The 26,635-nt window shown below is 47.1% G+C and overlaps 2 protein-coding genes across 3 annotated transcripts in view; one reads left to right on the top strand and one right to left on the bottom strand.

The window, feature by feature from the left end:
• The window catches only part of aspa (aspartoacylase), a 135,060-nt gene that overhangs the window by 86,173 nt on the left and 22,252 nt on the right, over nucleotides 1-26,635 (top strand). The window lies entirely within an intron of this gene.
• On the bottom strand, nucleotides 6,099-19,641 carry LOC143738909 (uncharacterized). The gene is made up of 4 exons (XM_077230983.1): nucleotides 19,523-19,641; nucleotides 10,852-10,939; nucleotides 9,493-10,737; nucleotides 6,099-6,174 (listed from the first exon to the last, which is right to left on the bottom strand). The coding sequence occupies exons 1-4, from the start codon at nucleotides 19,639-19,641 to the stop codon at nucleotides 6,172-6,174; spliced, it is 1,455 nt and encodes a 484-aa protein (XP_077087098.1). The 3' UTR covers nucleotides 6,099-6,171.

Here is a 26,635-nt window from a genome sequence, read left to right as displayed (position 1 = left end):
ACAATTAAGACATAACCTGCTTAACTTTTATGAAGGTTCCTTCCGGGTGCATTATGTGTCCCTGGGTTTCCCCACAGCATGCAGGGCAAACCGTGAACAAGGACAGCAACTGCCTCTGGCAAACAATGAACTTGTCAACAGCACTGAAAACACAGACTGATCTCATGAAATGGCGTATGTATGACACGCCAATTCGTATTTCCATTTTTGGCGTGCTATCAACACGCATAATCGCTTTTCAGCGTGTTTATCAACGCCTTTGACCTAACGTTATATTACTGTATTATGTATATATAGATATATGACCTACCCCAACCCCGTCCCTAAACCTACCCGTCACTGGGGTTAATACCATTTATGAGTGTTCTCCTACCATCCTAGGAAAAAAAAGATCGCTCCACAGATGTAAATATAGATTTTGCTTCGTTTCGCTCGGACATTTAACGGCGTACACATACACGCGGAATCACTCGGACATTTAATGGCGTAGACATACACGCAAAAGATTTCGGCGTGGACATACACGCGGATAGCTCAAAATGCGTATAGATAACACGCCACTTGACTTGAAAGTGGCGTGTATGTTTACGCAAAGTCATGATGTCATGTTGGAAAACAAGAAATGGAAAAAACACATTAATTCTGACTATGACATTTTTGATACACAATCAGAAACAGTTTCCATTAATAAAAAGGTTTTTACTTTGGGTCACTGAGAGATTCCAGCTCTTCTGGTTCCTCCTCAGAGGACTCACTCAACATCTCCTCCCCTGGACTCCATGACATATCACCAGAATGGTTCATGATATCAGAAAATGACCATTCATCATTACTTTGTTCAGGACTGGCCAGTGGAGTAGATCTGCGATGCTCAAACCTTTCAGTTTGAATCCCCACAGCCACCATCTGAGGCTTTACCTGAACAGCTTAGATGAAAGAGATTAATATTAATAATTGTTCACCATTGTACATTCATTGGTAACAACACATGCACTATCTAATGCAACCCAGTACAAAATATATTTTTCTAACATTATGAAGTTCATAATTTTTAATGTTTACTGTCTGAAAAGTGTAAACTACAAAATAGTAACCATGGAGATCATGAAAAATGTTGACATGTAATCCTTATTTGTGATTGTATATGGCATGTATGGTGAATGCTAGATATAAGCTAACTACCTATTGAACGATGTAAACATCTTATGTTGCACTGTGATCCACGATGGACCACTACTGGCTCAGGGTCCATTGTAGAGATGTCTCCATCTCCATCATCTTCAGGATCTGAAGTGGCAGTTACACCCGCCCTGTCTTTGCTGGCAACACTCTCTCCCAAAATCTGAAAACAGACCAAAATTACAACTTTGAACTTTAAAAAATGTAGTCATTTCATGAAAATCCCCCATTCATGTATTATTTAAAAGACTGCTAATCTTTTCAAAATAGTCCCGAGCTGCATCCCCTCGCATGTGCCCTGTTGATACCAGCTTTGATTAGTCAAAGAAAACCAAGGCAACTTCGATGTAACTAAGAAAACCAGAAAACGATACTCGGTTACTAACGTAACCTCGGTTCTCTCTAGTGAGGGAACGAGTATTGCGTAAGTTTAGCTTACGCTACGGGAAAGATTCATCTTCTCGAGATACTGAAGCCAAAAAATTATCCTTAATTTTGTATTCCTTGTCAGCGCAGTGCAGCAGCTAGCAGACCTAGAGCAGGCCATCTCGCGTGCTCATTGGCTGCCCTGCGGGCAACTGCTGCAGCCTACCAGTGAGCCCGGCGTGACGTCACGCCCAATGAAGGGCGCCCGCGCCTTCATAGTGTCACAGCCCGCCAGAATGGGCGTGGCTTAGCGTATAACACTAGGGGCAGTAGGCTGACTTCCCTGGTTTCCGTCAACTGTAGCGAAGTCGCTCGTGGCGCGAGCACGGCCGGTTACGCAATACTCGTTCCCTCTCTAGAGAGAACCGAGGTTACGTTAGTAACCGAGTATCGTTCTCTTACGAGAGGTTCTCTCGTATTGCGTAAGTTTAGCTTACGCTACGGGAACACTTTGTCAACGCCGTGCGCGCCAAGTATCCACATGAGACCCTGAGCTTTCAGGGGAACCCCATAAGTGGAAAAAATAAGGTGGCCAGCCACGCGGGCCATCACTTGTACATAAGCACACATAGGGAATACAGAGCAGCGCGCCGGTCTGTGTAGGCACATGGCACAGTCCCTACTTAGTGCAGCTCAACCAGGAGAGCTGAGTCATGTGAGAGTGATCTGAGCAGGAGATCTGGGCAGAATACACCTCTCCTTCAGACTGACAACAGTTTAGCCTGCAAGGCAGGAACTTCTAGGTTATAAATCCTGACAAAGGTAGACGGGGAGCTCCAGCCCGCCGCTACACATATGTCATGGATAGAAATTCCACTGGACCATGCCCATGCAGAGGCCACGCCTCTCGTGGAATGAGCCCTGATGCCCAGAGGGCATTGCAGACCTTTTGACGCGTAAGCGGCCGCTATAGTGTCTACTATCCATCTGGACAGGCTCTGTTTCGAGGAGGCGAGACCCTTGGTGCGCCCACCAAACGAAACAAAAAGCTGTTCCGAATGCCTGAAAGAGGCGGAGCGCGTAATGTAAAACCTCAGCGCTCTGACAGGGCAGAGGAGATTCACATCACCTTCGCTGTCAGATGCTGGGAGAGCTGACAACGAAATAACTTGCGCTCTGAATGGAGTGCCCATCACTTTAGGGACATAGCCATGTCTAGGTCTGAGGATGACTTTAGAGTCATTCGGTCCGAACTCAAGACACGACGCGCTGACAGACAGCACATGCAGGTCCCCTACACGTTTTACTGACGACAGTGCAGTCAGAAGACTGTTTTCAGTGATAGATATTTCAACCCCACGGAGTCTAGTGGTTCAAATTGAAAAGCTTTCAGGGCCTCGAGGACCAATGAAAGATCCCACATGGGAACCGACAGGGGGCGCGGCGGATTCATCCTTCTAGCTCCTCTAAGGAAGCGGATGACCAACTCGTGTCTTCCCAATGACTGGCCGTGCATCGATTCTGCGAACGCTGCCACTGCCGCCACGTATACATTGAGCGTGGATGGGGACCTTCCCTTATCCAACAGCTCTTGTAGGAAGGTGAGCAGATGCGCCACCCCGCATGTCCGTGGGTCCAGACCTCTGTCGGTGCACCATCCAGAGAACACCGACCATTTAGACGCGTAGAGCCTTCTCGTGGAAGGGGCTCTAGACTGCGTGATCGTGTTCATCACTCCTTCTGGCAGGGCAACGAGTACCCGTTGATCAACCATGCATGCAGAGACCAGAGCTCTGGATGGGGATGCCAGATCGTGCCGCGAGCCTGAGAGAGAAGATCTGCCCTCACCGGAATCGGCCACGGAGCTGTATGTGACAGCCGTGCTAGTTCCGGGAACCAAATCTGATTCTTACAACGCGGGGCTATGAGGAGCACCGAGTGGCACGTTTCCCTGATTCTCTTGATCACCTGTGGCAACAGAGAGACCGGAGGGAAAGCATATAGCGGGAGGCTGGGCCAAACCTGGGCCAGGGCGTCCTCGTCCTTCGAAAAGACCGTCGGGCATTGAGTGTTGTCTTTTGACGCAAATAGGTCGACTTCCGCTCTGCCGAATAGGCGCCACAGTTTCTGGACCGTTTGGGGGTGCAGGGACCATTCCCCTGGGGGAACATTGTCCCTGGACAGTTTGTCTGGGCCGTTGTTCAAATGGCCAGGCACATGCGCCACCCTCAGCGAGCGCAGGTGCATCTGAGACCAAATAAGGAGGCGTTCCGTCAGATTGCAGAGATTTCTGGATCTGACACCGCCCTGATGGTTTACAAAGGATACCACAGACATGTTGTCCGAGCGGACAAGAACATGCTGGTCCTGTATGAACGGGAGGAAGCACTTCAGCGCGTTCTCGACCGCTATCATTTCCAGACAGTTTATGTGAAAACCCTTCTCCTGGTCTGACCACTGGCCAAAGGCCGGTCTGCCCTCGAACAGCGCGCCCCAACTTGAGTTGGAGCGTCTGTCGAGATGACTTTACGATAAGAGATGGTTCCCATCATTACTCCCTGCTGGTACCAGTCGGCCACTAACCAGGGCTGCAGAGCTGCTATGCAGGCCTGAGTCACTCTGATTTTCTGGCCGCCAGACACCCAGGCTCGGCGGGACACGCAAGCATTCAACCAGCGTTGGAGCGGGCGCATGCGCAGTAGGCCCAGCTGGAGCACCGCTGCAGCTGATGCCATACAGCCCAACATCCTTTGAAATGTTTTCAAAGGGAGAAAGCTGCCCTTCTGGAAAGATGCGGCTAGGTGGCGAACACGGCGCTCGCGCTGTGTCGATAAACGAGCCGTCATGGTCACCGAGTCCAGTGCTATTCCTAAAAAGGAAATTGACTGGCTGGGCAGTAATGAGCTCTTGGTCCAGTTGACCGTGAGACCCAAGCTTTCCAGATGACTCAGAAGCACTGTTCTGTGAGATAGCAGTTCTGTCTCTGACTGTGCCAATATCAGCCAATCGTCCAGATAGTTCATTATTCGCAGCCCCTGACTTCTCAGGGGGGCGGGCGCCGCGTCCATGCACTTTGTAAATGTACGGGGTGCCAGGGGCAGGCCGAACGGCAGGACGGTGTAATGATGTACCTGACCGTCGAAGTCGAATCTCAAAAATTGCCTGTGACGGGGTACTATCTGAATCTGAAAATAGGCATCCTTCAGATCTAGAGAAATAAACCAGTCCCTCGGGCGAACGTGCGCGAGGATTTTCCAGGTCGTAAGCATTTTGAACGGTCTTTTCGCAAGCACTTAGTTCAAATGTCTCAGATCTATGATAGGTCTGAAGGCTCCGTCCTTCTTGGGTACGAGAAAATATCGGCTGTAAAAGCCTGACTCGCTCAGAGAAGGCGGTACCTTTTCTATAGCCCCTTTGCAGAGCAGCTTTGCTATTTCTGCGTGAAGTAGGTGTGCTACTTCCGCATTCACTATCGTCGCGGTCCGGGCTTGAAAGCGCGGGGGACGGCGAATGAATTGAAGTGTATAGCCCTGCTTTATTGTGCTCAACACCCATTCTGAAATCCCTGGGATAGTTTCCCACGCAGCTATGTGAGCCGCTAGGGGTCGAATGGCCACCGGGTTCAGACCGCCGCCATTTGCGGGCTTGTGAAACTGAACCGGAGCCGAAAGCGCGGTGCGCGCGCTCTCGGTTCTGGGCAATGGCTGCTCGCTGAAAAGCCGAAACCGGCTGATTTATGTGAGATGTCCCAATCATAAGGGATGGGGAACATTCTTTTGTCATTTTTTTGACGTGCGAGCAGCGCTCCGGGCGGAAAAGCTTCCTGTAAGCGTGAGCGCGTGTGCGCGGGCACTAGACTTACAAGTGTATTTGACGCCCCGATCATAATGGATGGGGAGTGTTTTATTAATGCCCTGCGTTTTGTGATAACACTTAAAACGCGCGGGCGGAGCCCGGGGGGAGGTTTGTGTTAGCAAGCGTGAACGCACTCTGGCGGGCACGAGACTTACATCCATAACCTGCTTTCTTTTGTGAAACTGACCCAGAGCCGAAAGCGCGGCGCGCGCGCTCTCGGTTCTGGGCAATGGCTCCTCGCTGAAAGCCGAGATCGGCTGATTTATGTGAGATGTCCCAATCATAAGGGATGGGGAACATTCTTTTTTCACTCTTTGACGCGCGAGCAGCGCTCCGGGCGGAAAAGCTTCCTGTAAGCGTGAGCGCGTGTGCGCGGGCACTAGACTTACAAGTGTATTTGACGCCCCGATCATAATGGATGGGGAGCGTTTTATTAATGCCTTGCGTTTTGTGATAACACTTAAACGCGCGGGCTGAGCCCGGGGGGAGGTTTGTGTTAGCAAGCTGTAGTAGATGAAAGGTTCAGACAAAGGGAAGGAAGAGGAAAGGGTCGGCTTCAGATGACTGTGGGTCTTTTATTTAAATCAAAATTCGTAAACAGAAACAAAAGATGCGCACCACGCGCTGGACAAAACAGACGCTACTCAAAAGTCTCTCGCTCTCAGCGTTCTCCTTTCTCCCGTCACAGTCCAGTACAGCCACGAGTCGTTGCCGGTCTCTCTCTTCCATTCTCTTGTTTCCTCATGGCTTTTATCCGTCTCCCCACGCCAATTACTGAAACAAGACACAGGTGTTTGTCATTCACACTTAACCCACTTACGCCGCACCTGTCTCCCGATCCTCTCTCCCGTCACAGACTTCGCTGAACCACGCCCCCCTTGCCACATACCCCCACCGCCCGACTCAGGCCGGGGAGCCGTCCGGCCTGCAGCCTCCCTCCTCCCCCCCCCCCCCTCCTGGAGAGGAAGTCAGCCACAGCCATCTGTGCACCCGGCCTGTGGACCACCTGGAACTTAAAAGGTTGTAAGGCTAGATACCAACGGGTGATCCGCGCGTTGGTATCCTTCATGCGGTGGAGCCATTGGAGGGGTGCGTGGTCCGAACAGAGGGTGAATTCCCGTCCCAGGAGATAATACCGGAGGGTGAGGACGGCCCACCTGATGGCCAAACATTCCTTCTCAATGGTGCTGTACTTAGTCTCTCTCTTTGAGAGCTTGCGACTAATGTACAGCACCGGCCGTTCCTCTCCCTCCATCTCCTGGGACAGGACTGCTCCCAGCCCCCTGTCCGACGCGTCGGTCTGTAACAAAAAGGGGAGGGAAAAATCAGGAGCTTGTAGTAGCGGCCCCCCACATAGAGCAGCCTTTACCTGGGTGAAAGCCTGCTGGCACTGCTCCGTCCACTCAATCGGATCTGGTGACTCCTTTTTAGTGAGATCAGTCAGCGGGCTGGCAAGGTCCGAATAATTAGGCACAAACCTTCTATAATATCCCGCCAGCCCCAGGAACTGTCTCACCTCCTTTTTGGTCTTGGGTCTCGGGCATGTTGCAACGGCTGCTGTCTTATCAATTTGGGGACGCACTTGCCCGTGACCCAAGTGGAATCCCAGATACCTGACCTCTACCCGCCCAACCGCACACTTCTTTGGGTTGGCCGTTAGCCCAGCCAGTCTCATAGCTCCCAGAACCGCGCGCACATGCTCCATATGGCGCTGCCAGTCATTACTATAAATGATGATATCATCCAGATAGGCAGCGGCATATGCAGCATGCGGCCGGAGTATCCTGTCCATGAGACGCTGGAAGGTGGCTGGAGCCCCGAACAACCCAAACGGAAGTGTAACGAATTGGTGTAATCCGAACGGCGTCGTAAAGGCTGTTTTTTCTTTAGATATAGGCGATAAGGGGATCTGCCAATATCCTTTAGTTAAATCCAGCGTCGAATAAAAACGAGCAGTGCCGAGCCGATCAAGCAGTTCGTCAATCCGGGGCATTGGATAAGCATCGAATTTCGATACGGCATTAACCCTGCGGTAATCCACGCAAAACCGAACTGAGCCGTCCGTTTTAGGTACTAAAACTATCGGGCTCGCCCAATTACTGTGGGATTCTTCTATTACCCCCATCTCGAGCATCGCCTCTAATTCAGACTGAACCACCTTTTTCTTGTGTTCAGGTAATCGATATGGCCGGCTGCGCACCACCACGCCCGGCTCGGTCTCAATATGGTGCTGAATGAGGTTGGTTCGACCGGGTAGGAACGAGAACACGTCGGTAAATTCTGCTTGCAACCTGGCAACTTCAGTAAGCTGGGACGGCGAAAGATGATCTCCGCCTGGAGCCAGTGCGAGAGATGGAGATTTGATATTCGCTTCTGGCCCGAGATCCTCTTCCGCCCCAATCACCGTCGCCAGCATTCCTGACTCCGCCTCGCTCCATTTTTTTAGGAGGTTGAGGTGACAAATTTGACGTGCCCCGTTCCTATCCGTTCGAAGAACCTCATAATTGAGATCCCCGACTCGCTGTGTGACCTCAAAGGGTCCTTGCCACTTCGCGAGTAATTTGGAACTCGACGTGGGAAGCAATAGAAGGACTTTATCTCCCGGTGAAAATTCTCTTAGTTTCGTTCCCCTATTGTATAACTGGGTCTGTCTGTCCTGAGCCTGTAACAAATTCTCCATTGAGAGCCGCCCCAAAGTGTGGAGTTTTGTTCTCAGGTCCAGGACATACTGAATTTCATTTCGACTCTCCGAGGGTCCCTCCTCCCAAGTCTCCTTCAGCGCGTCTAGCACCCCGCGGGGCTGACGACCATAAAGGAGCTCGAAGGGGGAAAACCCCGTGGAGGCTTGCGGGACCTCGCGCACAGCGAACAATAGGGGTTCTAACCATTTATCCCAATTTTTGGCGTCTTCGTGAACGAATTACGAATCATTGTCTTTAATGTGCGATTAAATCGTTCCACCAAGCCGTCCGTTTGTGGGTGAAAGACGCTGGTGCGAATCGATTTAATGCCCAATAACTCGTAAAGTTCGCGTAACGTACGTGACATAAACGCCGTGCCCTGATCAGTGAGGATCTCTTTCGGGATCCCCACTCGGGAGATTAGACGAAACAGGGCATCCGCTACACTTTTAGCGGAGATGTTGCGGAGTGCCACTGCCTCAGGATATCGCGTTGCATAGTCCACTATGACTAATGCAAAGCGATGTCCCCGTGCTGACCGTTCTAATGGCCCGATGAGGTCCATCGCAATTCGTTGGAAGGGGACCTCGATCAACGGAAGGGGGCGCAATGGCGCTTTTGGGGCGGCCGGCGGATTTACCAGCTGACATTCACGACAAGCCGCGCACCACCTACGCACGTTCTCGTGAATGCCCGGCCAAAAGAATCGGGCCATGAGACGGTTAAGTGTTGTTATTTGCCCTAAGTGTCCAGCCATGGGATTTGAATGAGCCGCCTGGAAAAGCATTTCCCGACGGCTCTTTGGTACCAACAACTGGGTTGTAGTTTCTTTTGTTTGAGTGTCTTGTATCACTCTATACAACCGGTCTTTCAGAATTGCAAAATATGGATAAGTGAGCGGTCGAGCGGGCTGGAGAGGCTGACCGTCAATGGTACGGAACTGTTCAAAAGCATGTTTTAACGACTCATCCTGAGACTGCTCCAGGGGAAAATCATCACGCTCTGGGAGAATCTGTCTCCCAATTACGCTCAGATCCCCTGGATCCAGTCCCGGAGGTCCCAGTTCAGCCTCTCCCAACCGCACGACCGCTCCCCTCTCCTGCTTCCTTTTTCCACAAGAGACATCCGCACACAACAACCCCAATAATTCCGTAAAAGCCGGCCAATTAGTTCCCAAAATCAGCGGATGCCTGAGGTGCGGGTTAACAGTGACCTCCACACTATGGTTTTGCCCCCTAAATTTGATCCGAGCAGACATGAGCGGATACTTCACCACATCCCCGTGCACACACCTTACCCGAACCATGCGGCTCATATCCAATGCCTCAGGTTGAATCAGGCTTTGGTGGATCGAGGTTTGGTTACATCCTGAATCCACCAGAGCCTGATAGGTACCCCCCTTTATACTCACAGGTATTTGGTACCGGCCAGCCTGATCGTGGGCAGCCTGCGGGGCATCCGGGACCCGGATCATTGTCCCCACTTCCATCACCGGACACCCGTCTATGAAATGGTCCGGGTCCCCGCAACGCCAGCAGGCCGGCCCAGGTCTCCCCACCGCTCTAGTGGCAGGAAGTGGGGTAAGTGACTGGCGTGGGGAGAGGGGAGGAAAGGAAACCGGGTCCGCCCCAGCGGTAGTGAACCCCGAGCCCCTGGGCTGGGGTCTCAGGCCTCCTGCCGGATCCAGCGAAGTCCCCCCCCGTCCCCGGGGAGGGCCACGGAACGGTCCGGGAGGACGGGACCTGGGAAGGGGAACAGGTCTAGGGGAAGAGGTAGGAGAGGGGGAAGGAGAAGAAAAAGAAGAGGAGAGAGAGACTGTTGGAAGGCTTTCGCCGACCCTGGAGCACGCCACCAGCTGGTCCTCCGCCAACTGAATGGCCAAGTCCAGCGACGCCGGTCGGTGGCACTGGACCCACTCCGCGGTCTTCCGCGGCAAACGGCTGATGAATTGCTCCAGCACCACACGGTCGATGATCTCCCGGACGTCGCTTCCCTCAGCCAACAGCCACTTGCGGCAGGAGTCCCGGAGCTGTTGAGCCAACACGAAGGGCCGGCCGCTCTCGCCCAGATCCAGGGAACGGAACCGCTGGCGATGTTGCTCTGGGCTCCGGCCGACCCGCTGTAAGATGGCTCTTTTCAGGTCGTCGAAAACCAGGAGATTCTGGACGGGTAGCTGTTGGGCCGCCGCTTGCGCCTCTCCGGTCAGCAAAGGGATGAGGCGCACCGGCCATTGCTCTCTTGGCCACCCACCTGCCTCCGCTGATCTCTTGAAGAGGTCCAGGAATGCCTCAGGGTCGTCCTGCGGACCCGTTTTATTCAGGGGCAGGTGGGGGCGCTCGACCGGTGGGGGCGTTGAACCCGGCCGAACCTCCCGGTCCATCCAGCTCCGGAACCTCTCGCGATCCTCTTGTTGGCCTTGGATGAGGAATTGGAACCGCCCTTCCAGATCGGTCCTCATCTCCATCAGGGCCCGATGTTGGTCTTGGTGGAGGACCGCGAGGGAAGCAACCACGTCCGCAAGTGGCGATGGTGGCGGTGACTGCATGCTGGCGGCGGCTTCCGTCTTCCTATCCCGGGTTTCGGCACCAGTGTAGTAGATGAAAGGTTCAGACAAAGGGAAGGAAGAGGACAGGGTCGGCTTCAGATGACTGTGGGTCTTTTATTTAAATCAAAATTCGTAAACAGAAACAAAAGATGCGCACCACGCGCTGGACAAAACAGACGCTACTCAAAAGTCTCTCGCTCTCAGCGTTCTCCTTTCTCCCGTCACAGTCCAGTACAGCCACGAGTCGTTGCCGGTCTCTCTCTTCCATTCTCTTGTTTCCTCATGGCTTTTATCCGTCTCCCCACGCCAATTACTGAAACAAGACACAGGTGTTTGTCATTCACACTTAACCCACTTACGCCGCACCTGTCTCCCGATCCTCTCTCCCGTCACAGACTTCGCTGAACCACGCCCCCCTTGCCACACAAGCGTGAACGCATTCTGGCGGGCACGAGACTTACATTCATAACCTGCTTTCTTGATCGTGTAACAGAGCGGGCAGATAGTGGGCACAGACTTGTGGACACATTTCTTACATTCAACACTCGAGCGGCTTTTCTGCGCTTTATGAGAGTCTGCTCTGCGAGGTTCGGAGTGCTTATGTGTAGGGGTGAACACTGGGGCGTGGGCACTTTCACTACACTTACAACACTGACGGCATGAGCCGGACCAGACATTAAATACTCTTTTTGTGATTTTTCTGGGTCACCGTGAAAACGGCGTTTGTGTGCAGGCGAGAGGGTCAACAAACCGGCTCGTTGGCTGCTAATTGAACCACTGCAGTAGCCTGTTTGAAGGGGACTGACAGGGAATAAACTTTGACGGCGGTCCGGCCGCAGCGGGACACGCACGTCTTTTCGGAGGCGATGTGTCTGTTAGTAAGCGTGAGCGCTCGTGAGTGGGCACGTAACTTACATTCTTAATCTGACATTATACTCACTTGAGATTTCTGTGGGTCGCCGCGAGAACGGCGGATGTGTGCAGGCGAGCGGGTTGCATTACCGGCTCGTTGGCTGCCAAATACACCGCTGCAGTAGCCTTATCTAAGGGGACTGACAGGGCGAGACATTTTGACGGCGGCGCTCAAGCCTGTCCGGGTCATGCAGAGAGCTCGAGAGGGCTCTGCATGACGCGCGAACGGGGACACGAGGGCGGGGTAGCTCTCTTGTAACGTAAAGAGAGCTAGCCGCGTGCTCGTACGTGTCCCTCGGCCTCATTCTCAGATGCGACGTTAGTGAGGCTCGTGAGCGGCAGCTGCGCGTCGGTGAGGAGAGGCGGGGGGTGTTGAAGGCTTTGAGTCTAGCCCGCAGGGTCGACAGCGGAAGCGCTTCACAGAGCTCGCAGCCCCGGAAGTGCGAGGCGTCTTAAAAAAGACACTCGCTGCTCTTTTAGAATAGGTTTAGAATAGGTTTTAGCAAGGTAAAGGATACGTCGCCAGATAGCGTAGCTCGCACGGATGGCTGAAGGTGGCGAAGACGGCCGGCTTCCTCAGCGCTGTCCTAAGCTGGCTGTCCGCTGTTCGACGGCGGCGGTGGCTTCTCTCAGATCCAGCGATGCGAAGAGCTCGCTGAAGAGACGAAAATCAGGGAAGTCAGCCTACAGCCCCTATTGTTATACGCTAAGCCACGCCCATCTGGCGGGCTGTGACGCTATGAAGGCGCGGACGCCCTTCATTGGGCGTGACGTCACGGCGGGCTCACTGGTAGGCTGCAGCAGTTGCCCGCAGGGCAGCCAATGAGCACGCGAGATGGCCTGCTCTAGATCTGCTAGCTGCTGCACTGCGTTGACAAGGAATACAAAATTAAGGATAATTTCTTGGCTTCAGTATTTCGAGAAGATGAATCTTTCCCGTAGCGTAAGCTAAACTTACGCAATACGAGAGAACCTCTCGTAAGAGAACTAATATTATAAAGCATTACTTGGTCCAAAAAGATTATCCTTATTAACTCAATAAAATAAGTGTATTAGAGTCCTGCGCTCCCGCCCGCCAAATTTCTGACCATTACCACCCGTTCCCGCCCGCGCCCGCCGAATTTCTGACCATTACCACCTGTTCCCGCCCGCCGAATTTCTGACCATTACCACCCGTTCCCGCCCGCGCCCGCCGAATTTCTGACCATTATCACCCGTTCCCGCAACGTATATGTTAACTTACACTCCCGCCCGCAAATTTATTCCCGCACAATAATAGAGATGCATTGATTTTGTGTCTTATCCCGTCCCGCAGGAAAAAAACACGTATTTGTATTGCTATTATTAAAGAGATTCATGGGGTTAACGTAACAAGAGTAAGCTGACGGCGTGACTTCATGGTGCCAACTTCTCAAGTCAGAACAGCTACAGTCAGCAAAAGTCATGCCAAGACTAATCCATTATAACGTCAAGAAAAATATATTTGCAGAAATTACATGCAGAGCTACATTTCGATGCAACATGTAATGCATTTATTATAAGACTTACTGTGCAAAGCTCCCGTTTTCGACGCGCAGATTCTCTGCTAACGTTAACGTGAGACTCTTCAATCCCGCCAGATTTTGCATGTGGACTTGCATGCACCGATGGCACAGCTCCATTTGCCAGCCTAACCCACTCTCTTCGTCGAAATCCCATGCGAAATTCCATAAAATCTCCTTGGTTGTTGCTGTCCGGTGTGAAGTGTTTTTCACATACCACCGTGTGTCTTGTCACCGAGGAGGCAGCGAAATTGCTTCTCTTTGCCTGGACGAAACGTATCCAAGCACAAAATCTTTGTGTTTCTTGTTTGGAAATGGGTGGACCCGATGACCAGACAAGTTAGAGTGGTTGCATCCAAAACAAACACAAGAATTCACCATTGTGAATTGCAAGGTAAAGGATACGTCGCCAGATAGCGTAGCTCGCACGGATGGCTGAAGGTGGCGAAGACGGCCGGCTTCCTCAGCGCTGTCCTAAGCTGGCTGTCCGCTGTTCGACGGCGGCGGTGGCTTCTCTCAGATCCAGCGATGCGAAGAGCTCGCTGAAGAGACGAAAATCAGGGAAGTCAGCCTACAGCCCCTATTGTTATACGCTAAGCCACGCCCATCTGGCGGGCTGTGACGCTATGAAGGCGCGGACGCCCTTCATTGGGCGTGACGTCACGGCTGGCTCACTGGTAGGCTGCAGCAGTTGCCCGCAGGGCAGCCAATGAGCACGCGAGATGGCCTGCTCTAGATCTGCTAGCTGCTGCACTGCGTTGACAAGGAATACAAAATTAAGGATAATTTTTTGGCTTCAGTATTTCGAGAAGATGAATCTTTCCCGTAGCGTAAGCTAAACTTACGCAATACGAGAGAACCTCTCGTAAGAGAACTAATATTATAAAGCATTACTTGGTCCAAAAAGATTATCCTTATTAACTCAATAAAATAAGTGTATTAGAGTCCTGCGCTCCCGCCCGCCAAATTTCTGACCATTACCACCCGTTCCCGCCCGCGCCCGCCGAATTTCTGACCATTACCACCCGTTCCCGCCCGCGCCCGCCGAATTTCTGACCATAACCACCCGTTCCCGCCCGCCGAATTTCTGACCATTACCACCCGTTCCCGCCTGCGCCCGCCGAATTTCTGACCATTACCACCCGTTCCCGCCCGCCGAATTTCTGACCATTACCACCCGTTCCCGCCCGCGCCCGCCGAATTTCTGACCATTATCACCCGTTCCCGCAACGTATGTGTTAACTTACACTCCCGCCCGCAAATTTATTCCCGCACAATAATAGAGATGCATTGATTTTGTGTCTTATCCCGTCCCGCAGGAAAAAAACACGTATTTGTATTGCTATTATTAAAGAGATTCATGGGGTTAACGTAACAAGAGTAAGCTGACGGCGTGACTTCATGGTGCCAACTTCTCAAGTCAGAACAGCTACAGTCAGCAAAAGTCATGCCAAGACTAATCCATTATAACGTCAAGAAAAATATATTTGCAGAAATTACATGCAGAGCTACATTTCGATGCAACATGTAATGCATTTATTATAAGACTTACTGTGCAAAGCTCCCGTTTTCGACGCGCAGATTCTCTGCTAACGTTAACGTGAGACTCTTCAATCCCGCCAGATTTTGCATGTGGACTTGCATGCACCGATGGCACAGCTCCATTTGCCAGCCTAACCCACTCTCTTCGTCGAAATCCCATGCGAAATTCCATAAAATCTCCTTGGTTGTAGCTGTCCGGTGTGAAGTGTTTTTCACATACCACCGTGTGTCTTGTCACCGAGGAGGCAGCGAAATTGCTTCTCTTTGCCTGGACGAAACGTATCCAAGCACAAAATCTTTGTGTTTCTTGTTTGGAAATGGGTGGACCCGATGACCAGACAAGTTGGAGTGGTTGCATCCAAAACAAACACAAGAATTCACCATTGTGACAATTCAAACCAACTCAACTATAAAACGATAACTACAAGCTCTATTTTCTGTTACCACCTATCAGACTACGTAAACCCACACTGAGAACCAGGGCAGCAACGCCTACTTGTTTGCCTGTCGTTACGTCATATGATGCGTTCTCTGTAAAAGGGCGGGTTTTTTGAGCCTAGCTTAGAATAGGTACACTTTTTTCTTAATTTCTGCCTGTGGGTGTTGTAAAACATATGTATTCTTATAGATGTCTTTTTAAATTGACATTTTCATACAAGATTCTGTATAAATTAAGTTATACAATTAAATTGAAAGATGGCCTTTAAGATGTGTTAAATGCTTCATCAACCCATTCTGAAGGGTAACCTCTATTCAAAAATCTATTTTTCATAATGTTTGATTTCTCAATAAAATCGGAATCAGAATAACATATCCTCCTCAATCTATAGAACTGACTCTTATGGCGCTTTTCCACTGGATGGTACGGCTCAGTACGGTTCGGCTCGGCGCGGCACGGTTCGTCTCGCTTTGCTTTTCCACTGCGTGGTACGTACGACTCGGCTCGGCGCGGCACGGCTCGGTTCGCTTTAGCTCGGTTCCACTGCAGTTAGTACCGCTTCAAAGTGGGTGGGATTATGACTGATCGTTATAGTTTACCGCTCCTCGGCACCTAACAAGAGGAACGTCTGCGGTTCTCGTCCACTGACCACGATTCAGCCATTTCTTTTTTGGAAGTTTTTTTTTCTTCAAGCAAGTCAAGCAAGTAGTTTTAAAACATTGGAGGCTGTTACTGGCTATTTAAATCTAGCGGGTTTGATGTCTCGCAAATACAATGACGCTGGTAGTGACGATTCTGTCTGTCTGACCAATCAGTGATCTACAGTGCTTCGACGTCACATTTTAGTATAGGTACTGTACGCTTGGAACCTCAACAGAGGTGGTACCATTTAAAGCGAGCCGAAACGAGCCGTACCGTACCATGCAGTGGAAAAGCACCACAAGTGAGCCGTGCCGAGCCGAGCCGTACCGTACCATGCAGTGGAAAAGCGCCATTAGGTAGTCCTTTTTTTTAAAAAGTCGGATGAAAGCTGGTGGCGAGTAAAAGTGTGTTGCGATCGGTCTCTTTTGTAAACAAAGTTGTAATCAACCTCCCTTCGTTCTTCTGTACCCACATATCAAGAAAGTGTACTTTAGAATGATTAATTTCATAAGTAAATTCTAAGTCGTCAACCAAGCCATTCAAAACAGTCACAAGTTCTCGAGCTTCCTCATGATCTCCCAAAAAAATACAAAAAATATCATCAATGTATCTATACCATTTAATGATACACGAGTAAAAGGGATTATTGTCTGCATTCAACACATAACTCTGCTAAAAAAAAAACCATAAATAGATTGGCATAGTTAGGGGCAAAGTTCGAGCCCATCGCTGTACCATTAATTTGAAGAAAAAGATCCTTGTCAAAACTGAAATAATTATATTTCAAAAGATAAGAAGCCATCTCAATAATAAACTCTGAGGGTGGATTAGCAACCTCACGTAACAAAAGATAATGTCTAAGGGCATTAAGCCCTTTTTCATGTGCAATGTTAGTATATAAACTTGTTACATCCAAAGTTAATAATAAAGAATTGTCCGGTAAATCATGTAAATCAGAAATCTTATTGATGAAATCAGTAGAATCCCGAATGTAATATGGTAACGAATGAACAAAAGGTTTAATAAAAAAATCCACATACTGAGAAAGAGGTGATAATAGAGAATTCGTCTGTGCTACAATTGGACGACCTGGAGGATCTATAAGTCTCTTATGGATTTTAGGGAGAGTGTAAAAACAGGTCTAATCGGATGTTGACAATACAAGAAATTAAATTCCGATTGAGATATCCAACCTGATATTTTAGCATTTGTTACAAAGGTCAGGATGTCAGATCGATAAGTGTTCGTGGGATCATTGTGAAGTTTTTTTTATAAAACTTTGTTTTCTGTAATTGTAATTATAGAGCAAGTTTCCATCACATCTTGTTCGACCAAACGACAAAAAGTATGAGTGGATGGTTCGACACATTAGGGCAGAAATTACTTTTTGGCTTAAAAAGTGTCCTAGGTGAAACCGAGTCAGATTTAGAAAAAAGTATCGTAATTTCATCTGTCTAAAACATTTGAACATGTCCACTTTTAGACCAAAAACACCACTAGTAGGCACAATCCTTTAGATAAAACGGAAATCTGATCATCAGACAGTTCTTTTTCGGAGATGTTAATTACCGTCTCTTAGAGAAGCTGCGAGTCCACGGTCGAAAACTTCTTTGAGGCTCTTGAACCTCTTCGACATTTTTTCTTTGTGGTCTTCGTGGAGGAGCTCGTCTGTCCAAAAAAGAAGTCGAAACATGTGCACTCGAATCACTGTCTATGGTTTCTATTTTTTTTTTAAATGTTTTAAATGTATTGTTTCTAAGTATGTTTGCAATCGAGTACAATTACGGGGTGTAACTGTGTGATGAATTGTTGTCAATTATAGATTATCAATGGGCTTAAGTGGTTACAGATGTAACTTTGTTGATTGGTCATGTGTGTATTTCAAATAGGAAGAGTTTGTAAATTTGTATATGCCTGATGAAGGTCGAAAGACCGAAACGTTGCTGCTAAATTAAAGTTTTATTTGCAAGCACTGATAGTGTGCGTAAGTTCCTATTTTCAGTAATATTTTACTAAATTACATGTTCAGTTACGCTTGCGTTACATCACACTTTTAGTTTTAATTGTAAAAAAACAACAACAAAAAAAAAACACCAAGATCGCGAGACATTAACGAATGAAAAATGCAAGTAGGCTAAGTTACCTGTTCGTGGTCAGTCAAGAGCCGCGTGTGGTGTCCAAGTTTGTAAATAAAGACTTAATGGCAGCGTCTTATATATTTTTTATAGCGATTTATTTTTTACAGGAGAGCCGTGAGTCAGGATTTCGGCCTCTGTGCTCGCGCTGGCCAGTGGAAAAGCAGCTAATGGGTGAAGAAGATGACTGTACATTAGCGAGATGGACGTATGCGCATTAGGCTACTCCATTTGTTCTGTGTTTTCTTTCTAAACAGTTAGGCTATGTTTAGGTGGTATTTTTATTGTTTTCATTAGCCTACGCAATCATGTTTTTGATACATGATGTAAGGAAAGCAACTAAAAGCTGTCACAAAGAACCGGCAAAAGCAATGATTATGAATATGTCAAATATAGCAAGGAGACGTTTTAATTGTTTATTAATAAAGATGATTTTGACGTTGCTGACTCGCGATCTTCGCAGTAGTGAATGCGCCAGAGAGAAATGCACATTTCATACAGATAAGCAGAGAGCAGTCCGTTTTCTTTCGTTTTGAATTGTTCTGTTTACAAGTAGACATTTCAATATATATATATTTTTCAGGTCTGTGAAGTAGGCTAGGCTACCTTATAGCCTACGCTGAGTTTCGGTGAATTTATGAGACGCGCTCGCGCAGGCGCCTCCGTGTCGTGATCTATTTTCTGCTATATTTACTTCTTATTTATTAAATCCAGGCAATTGGTTGATGAAACATTGATTAAAATTAAGATACAATTAGTACAAATCGAAATTCACTTTAAAGAAAGGCTTTGTTTGTTCTGTTTGAGGTCTCTGTGAAAGTTTTAAAACAGTCTTTTAGTGCCGCTTCAGAGCGGTCACGTCCGTAACGGAGAACTGTCACGTCCTTACATTGTTTTTTCCTCATAAATACGAACACGAAAAATAAAATAAAATAAATATTTTATGTTCTGTGGTGACCCAACCCTTCTTCATCCGGTCGGTAGTATTATTTTGATTTGCGCAGTGTAATTCACAGAATTACAAAAAAATATTTTGCCTCCTAAAAGTAAAAAAAAAAAATTGTCACGCATGAATGCGTGTGTATTTCCCTCATATTAAATATAAAACGCATGTGTAGACTCATATTTTTCTGATGTCTGGACTCTTTTAAGGGGGTTTCCTATGGATAAACAGAGGTTTCAATATATTGGTATTAAATGCATTTTCTGAGAATTTATATTTCAAGTTTTGACTGCAAATGTCACGTCCAATTCGTGGAATTCCCCAATTTTAAATAATTTATCCTCAACTAGTTTTGTGGTGTAGCTCTACATATTTTATAATGTTAACTTCAAAATTCAAATAATACTAATAGTAATTTAAAGATGTGGTAGCATTGGATCTGGACGGAAAGGATAACTCTTGGAGTTGGAAGGGGTGTGTCGCGATTCTGCAGGTTCGTGGATCTGAGTGTCCGATTTCGGTTTCATATGGCATATCGTTACAGCCTTAGAATGTTAAGTTCTACTACTGTATAGCTATTTTGGTGAAAGTAACTCAAAAGTAATACAGGAGTAATGTAACGCATTACAATTCGGAGACAGTAATATTGTAAGGTAATGAATTACTTTTAAATAATAGTAACAAGTAATGTATGATGTATTACAGTTTGGAAGTAACTTGCACAACACTGCTAGTATCCTACTAGATGAAGATCAACAGCCACTCAATGGAGCTGGGGCCCCAATAAGGCTTTTGAGCCCCAGCACTTCTTACTCCTTTGGCAGCCCCTGCATCCGGTTTGTCTCTCAGATGTACTGGCATTGCCTCTCCTCTGATCAATTAGGACCTGAACGAGAGAAGCCGCTGAAAAGTGTTAGGACCACCCAAGGTATCTTAAACTGTCCTGGCAGTGACAAACAAGTCGACAAACCACTTCTTCGGCAGAGGAAACCATATGACTTTGCAGAAATCAAAATCCCAATTTGAGGTAGTTACCAGTGATAAGCCAGAGAAATGGGGATGATGCTAGGGATCTCATTCTAGAGTGGGTGGGACCAATCCATGTTAAGATACTGCCTTCTTTAATTCAGGCAGCCCCTGACCAATAAGGTGCTACCACTCACCACAGCACTACCAGAATGGGTGTTCTATCCCATCCAAAAAGTCGAAACCCATTTTCTTAACTTGGAATGTAAGGACAATGACCACTGGAATGACCACATACAAAGGTCTAGTCTGCGGAAATATTAATGCTAGAAAGACAGCTGTCCTTGATAATGGACACCCTTTGTGTTTAAAGCAGCTTTTGTCCTAGGTACACTTGCACATGGTTTTTCAGCTTTGCAGGTAGGTTTCTTCAAGCGTCTTGGAGACGTTGCCACAGTTCTTCTGGATTTAGTATGACTCAGTTTTTTCTGTTTCTTCATGTAATCCCAGATGGACTCGATGATGGTGAAATCAGATCTCCATGTGGACCACACCGGCTGTTGTCAGACTCCAAAAATCTCACTGGATTATTACAATTACTGACAAAAGGAATGTTTGGAAATGTAAACTAATATTTCCTGCTGACACACTACAGCAAAATATACAAAATACTGTCTTGAAACCATTTTTTGGGCTGAAAATACTAACGTGCCTAAGACTTTTGCCCAGTACTGTACCACAGCGCTGACTGTGACACTGATCACAATATAGTTTGTCATCCATAACCATTAAACCAAAGCCTTTCCACCATCAAGTGAAATTGTCCCAAAAAATTTACATTCACAAAACAAAGCTCCCAAATCTCAGTGAGGAATACGACAGCAGGCTTGAAGAAAAGTTGCAGAACATTCCCGATTCCCCAGACCCTAACACTAACTGGGATGTCAGGAATTGAGAGAAGGAAGCAAGGTGCAAGTGAAACTCTTTATTTATAATTGAAGTATTAACAGGCAAAGTCCAGAGAAGACAGGTTAGTGGCGCAGGGACCCCGATGGTCAGATGAACTTGGTGAAGAGAGTCCAGAGATGAGAACAATCCAACGTAAATCCACAGGAACATGAACAGGAACAAGGAAGGCACAAGACTCGAGACGCTGACTGGAACACACATCCGGGAACCCACAAACAACGATCTGACAAAGGAGATGAGAAAGTGATGAGTATATACAGTATACATGATGAGATGAGCTGCAGCTGGTGACGGGAGTGATGAGTTGATTGCTGATGATCGCTAATGAGCCGGCACGCCCACCTAATCAGCACACACACACACACAACAACAGTAAAACGAGACAAGAAGGAGACATAGGATTTATGAACCGTGACATGGGAAGACATAAGAAATGTGATCTATGACTCTGCTCTACAAACTTTTGGAAAGAAAAGAGGACAAAACCCTCATTGGTGCAATGCCTCCTTACAAATTACTCAACTAGTTCTTGAGGAAAAGTGTCAAGCTATAGTCAAGAACCACAAGACAAGCAGCAAGCTCATATCATGCTGCTAAATCTGCTGCACAAGCAACATTTCAGAAATGTGCCAAAGAATACTGGGACACACTATGCCCTAATATTGAAATTGCAAGAAACTATCAAGGCTATCAAAACTGCAATAGGACATACCACCCAGACCTGTGGTGTGCTCAAGAGAAAAGATGGTACCATCATTGAAGACAAATGAGAAAACTTGCACATTGAATAGTAATAGTGAGTTATACAGCTCAAAAAGCACCATTAATTATGAAACTTTAGCTCATCTTCAAGGCTTGCCACTTCAAAATTACTTGGATGCAGAATCAGAGTTAGATGAGGTAATAACAATAGTACAAGTATTGGGCAGAGGCAAAGCTGCAGGGTCTGATGCAATACCAGGTGGGTTTCTCCAAGCTGGAATAGAACCCTTAGCCCGCCATCTCCATCAACTCATTCTGAAGTGCTGGCGCTCTTTGCATATTACCCAAGATTTCAAGTATGCAAAGATGTATCCCAATGTAGGGGGTACCCTACAAGAAAAATGTTACAGTGGAGACTGTGAAAATTACAGAGGAATCTCATTGCTGAGCATTACAGGGAGAGTCCTGGCTTGCGTATTATTGACTTGCCTTCAACAGCTAGCTGAGGTCATATATCCTGAGTCCCAATGTGGCTTTTGGCCCAACCACTCCACAACAGACATGATATTTGCTGAGACAATTACAAGAGAAATCAAGAGAACAAAATCAGCCGGTCTACTTTGCCTTTGTAGATCTAACCAAAGCTTTTGACTCTACAAAAACCTATCCCCTTCAAAGCAGCTTTGGAGTGAACATAGGAAATGAATGCAACAAAGATTGTTTTGACTGTACAGCAGCTCTAGAAGAAAGTCAATGTCTAGCTTAAGTACGTTTTTAATTGATTTATTTCCGTTGTAAAAAATCATTAGTTATTAATTTAGGGGGCACTTGCACAACACCGTTTTCAACTGAAAACAGAAAACTTTTAATGCATTCTGGCTGTTGATTTACATGTGTAACGAGTCAGCTCAGAGGGGAAATATTAATAATCAATAATGAATAATGAATATTTGGGTCAGTTAATGGTATTAACTTGATGTAGCTAACTTAATATTACAATCAATTAATCAGTTCGTCCAACGAACTCTTTTGATGATTCATTTATTCTAAGAAAAGGAGTATCTTCCATGGCTACGGAAAATAATTATTTCTTAGCATTGTTGTGAAACTTTTTCTTTACATATTTACATAAAGGTGTACAAAGCATGTAAATGTGAAGCACAGGAATCAACACTTTACCGGAAATTCCACAGCCCTGATCTCATCAGCATTACAGTGTAACTCAGAGGTTTGAGATGCTAATCCAATCAGCCAGACTATTCAATGAGTGGGACAGTGGCTCCGAGAGCCATTAGAACAAAGGGTGAGAGTTTCAGTAATCTGACTCATTTAACTTACAATAGAGAGAACAGGACTGGCAAGGAATCTCTTGCTGATACTCTGATATCTAAATTCAGTCTACTAAACTTTCTCAGTTTCTATACTATTGTATTGGAGCCTAAATTAAAACATTTAATAAATTTGTAACACTACATTATGTACAGCGCTTTGAGCATGTAACAAGATAAAAATCGTAAAAGAGACGTTGTCTGCTGGCAGTGAATCAGAACCAAATAAATATTGTGCACAAGTTTTATTAACTAAATCACAAACATAACTAAACTAAACAAACATAAATACATAAATACATAAATACATGTATAGGTAATAGGGTGAGTGATAGCATGGAACTGGAAACCGGAAAGGGAACTATGAAAAGAACCATTGGCTTATTTTCAAAGTACAATGTTTAAATTGAGACTTGCATTTGGTAGTGGGAACAATTCTTGAAGTTGTTGAAAATTGAAGTCGTTGATGGTTCCGTGACTGTTCAAATGTGGAAGTTGGTTGAGAGTTCTCTCTCTCCATGAGCACATGGCTGATTGAGTCAAGGCCTGGCAGGCTGTGGTCATAGCCTGTGGGTTTGTTCCCCCAGTATCAGCAGAGGCAGTGTTGCAGCCAGATGAGAAAAACTAAGAGAGCGAGGTCACTGTGGACTGTCTCTAGTAACCCTGAGAAAAGTCACACCTCTCCGAGTTTGCTTTAGCAATGAGAAAGGTGGACTTTCTGGCGGGAGTTTCCTCTGTGGGCAAGATTTATGAGTCTTTGTCCTAAGTGTGGTTAGACCTCTGCCTTACCCTCTTTCTGTTCATTAATGCTCAGATAGATATAACACATCCACACTGTATTCTAAGAGAAGGTGATGTACATCAAAGTGAGTCATTAAATGAGGATTAATTAGGTAGGAGACATGATACAGGTTAGGTTACATTGACCGTTGGTTGGTTGTATAATAAAATACATACCATAGTATATACATAATAGTACACAAGACTAAATCATTCACACAGTTTCTGGGATGCATGTTCATTTATAGATCAGTTGGTCTATGATAAATGCAGCAAAGTCTGTATTAAGGATTGTGTCATTGTCACTCTCTTGCGCATGTGGCCACATTCCTTTGACAGCAATAAAACCAACTTATCTATCGTATCCATGGTATCCCAAAGGCCCTTCTTGCACCCGCTAGGGGGATGGGGCCACAGGTCCCAGAGTGAGCTTTAAAGATTATTTGTTAACAAATAACAAATAATTGTGTCTGATTGGTCTCAGTCGCCACACATGACAACTGCGTTTTGGTGGCCTGAGAACTTATAATAATGCAAGTCTTTCTCTTACAGATGTTGGTTGGAGATCAGGTGAATAGTGAGGTTTGAGGAGGGATACATGCAATTTTGGGTGAATTCTGTAGTGCGCTGGGAGTTTTAACTCATAGGTGACGCGGTTAATCTGTTTGACAACCTGGAAGAGACCTATGTATTTGGGACTAACCTTTCGGCAGGGCAGGTGCAGTCTGATGTACCACGTTGAGAGGCTCTTGTGTCGGCGCACTGCCTTCTGCAGGTGGTGAGCTTCATCCCACACCCTCCCACTCTCCCAGAACCAGTGATTTACAGATGGTTCTTCAGATGGCTTTCCTGACCATGGGAAGAGAGGAGGTTGGTAGTCGAGCATTCCAGTGAATGGAGTTAGACCGTTTGTTTTGGCTGTACAGCAGATCTAGATGAAAATAATGTCATAGTCCAGCTTAAGTAAGTTCAGTGATGGTTCATTTTTGTTGTAAAAAAGTTATTAATTCTGTGAATTTGTCTATGCAGATCTGGAGAACACAGTGATGTCATCGTTCACTTCAGTTCAGTTCTCATATAATGGTGTCAATTCAGGCAGATCAATAAAAAAATTTAATATTAAGTGTCCCCAACTAAGCAAGCCAAAAGCCAAAGGCGACAGTGGCAATTAACCAATACTCCATCTGGTGACAGAATGGAGAAAAAAAACCTTAGGAGAAACAAGACTCAGTTGGGGGGCCAGTTCTCCTCTGGCCAACGAATGAACAGTGTATGATGATCGCAGTCATCCTGCCGGTATGGAGACAGGTTTATTGAGGATCAATGCCATTGGCTGTCAAGTCAATGAGGCCTTCACATGAAAGAGATTAGTTGACACAATTTCTGCTGACACTTCAGGGATGCATTGTGGTTGTGTCTAGGCGTAGGTCCACCATCTGATCTGGATATGGCCAGAATCCGTCTGACTCCACTAAATCTCGGGATAAACATAGAGACTAATATTAGCGTACATGCGATTCTTCGTATGATGTAACGAGTACATTGGGTGTTTCAGGTTCTGGCTGACCTAGTTTATGCAGCCGAACAATCATTGAACTGATTTGAATATTAGAAATGTATAATGTTCTATGTGTATGTCAGGTTAAAGAGATCAGGTGGTGATCAGAGTTGCTAAAAGAAGCTACTCTGATAAACTGAAAAAACAGTTTTCAGCCAACGACCCATCATCAGTCTGGAATGGCCTGAGGAACATCACCAACTACAAGTCACCATCCCCCCGATCTGTGGACAATCAACACCTGGCTGATGATTTAAACTCATTTTATTGCAGGTTTGAAAAGCCCTCATTCACACCACACACCCGGTCTGATCTGCACTTCACACATTCACCATCACCTCCTGCACTCCCACTCCCCCCTCCTGCCATCCAACCTGAGCTTAAGGTCTGTGTGGAGGACGTGAGCAGAGTCTTCAAAAAACAGAAGACTAGGAAAGCCTCAGGCCCAGACGGCATCTCATCTGCTTGTTTAAAAGCCTGTGCTGACCAACTGGCCCCGGTCTTCACGCAGATCTTCAATAGATCATTGGAGCAGTGTGAAGTTCCCTGCTGCTTCAAACGCTCCACTATGATTCCTGTCCCCAAAAAACCCAAAATCACTGGACTTAATTACTACAGACCTGTCGCTCTCACGTCTGTGGTCATGAAGTCGTTTGAAAGAATGGTGTTGGCCCACCTGAAGGACATCACTGGACCCCTGCTGGATCCCTTTCAGTTTGCTTACAGAGCAAACAGGTCTGTGGATGATGCAGTCAACATGGGACTGCATTATATCCTGCAACATCTCGACAGACCTGGGACTTATGCAAGGATCCTCTTTGTGGACTTCAGTTCGGCCTTCAATACCATCATGCCTGATCTTCTCACAGCCAAACTGACCCAGCTCTCCATACCATCCTCGATCTGTCAGTGGATCACCAGCTTCCTGACGGACCGGCAGCAGCGAGTGAGACTGGGGAAACTCACATCCAGGACTCTCACCACCAGCACTGGCGCTCCCCAAGGGTGCGTTCTCTCCCCACTGCTCTTCTCCCTGTACACTAACGACTGCACTTCTAAAGACCCCACTGTCAAGCTCCTGAAATTTGCCGACGACACCAATGTCATCGGTCTCATCCGAAACGGTGTCGAGTCTGCTTACAGACTGGAGGTTGAACAGCTGGCTGTCTGGTGCAGTTATAACAACCTTGAGCTGAACACGCTCAAAACAGTGGAGATGATCGTGGACTTCAGGAGGAACAGCCCAGCACTCCCCCCACTCACCATCATGAACAGCACTGTGGAAGCGGTGGAGTCATTCAGGTTCCTGGGCACTATCATCTCTCAGGACCTGAAGTTGGACAATCACATTGACTCCACTGTGAAAAAGGCCCAGCAGAGACTGTACTTCCTTCGCCAGCTGAGGAAGTTCAACTTGCCACAGGAGCTGCTGATTCAGTTCTACTCAGCCGTCATTGAGTCTGTCTTATGCACTTCCATCACTGTCTGGTTTGGTTCAGCTACCAAATCAGACATCAGGAGACTACAACGGACAGTCCGGACTGCGGAGAGG

Source organism: Siphateles boraxobius, unplaced genomic scaffold (genome assembly GCF_051911475.1).
Source record: "Siphateles boraxobius isolate OS27281-9 unplaced genomic scaffold, OSU_SipBor_1 16, whole genome shotgun sequence".
Lineage (NCBI taxonomy): Eukaryota > Metazoa > Chordata > Actinopteri > Cypriniformes > Leuciscidae > Siphateles > Siphateles boraxobius.
The sequence above is the reverse complement of the archived record's forward strand: the minus strand, read 5'-3'. Positions and strand labels throughout refer to the sequence as shown.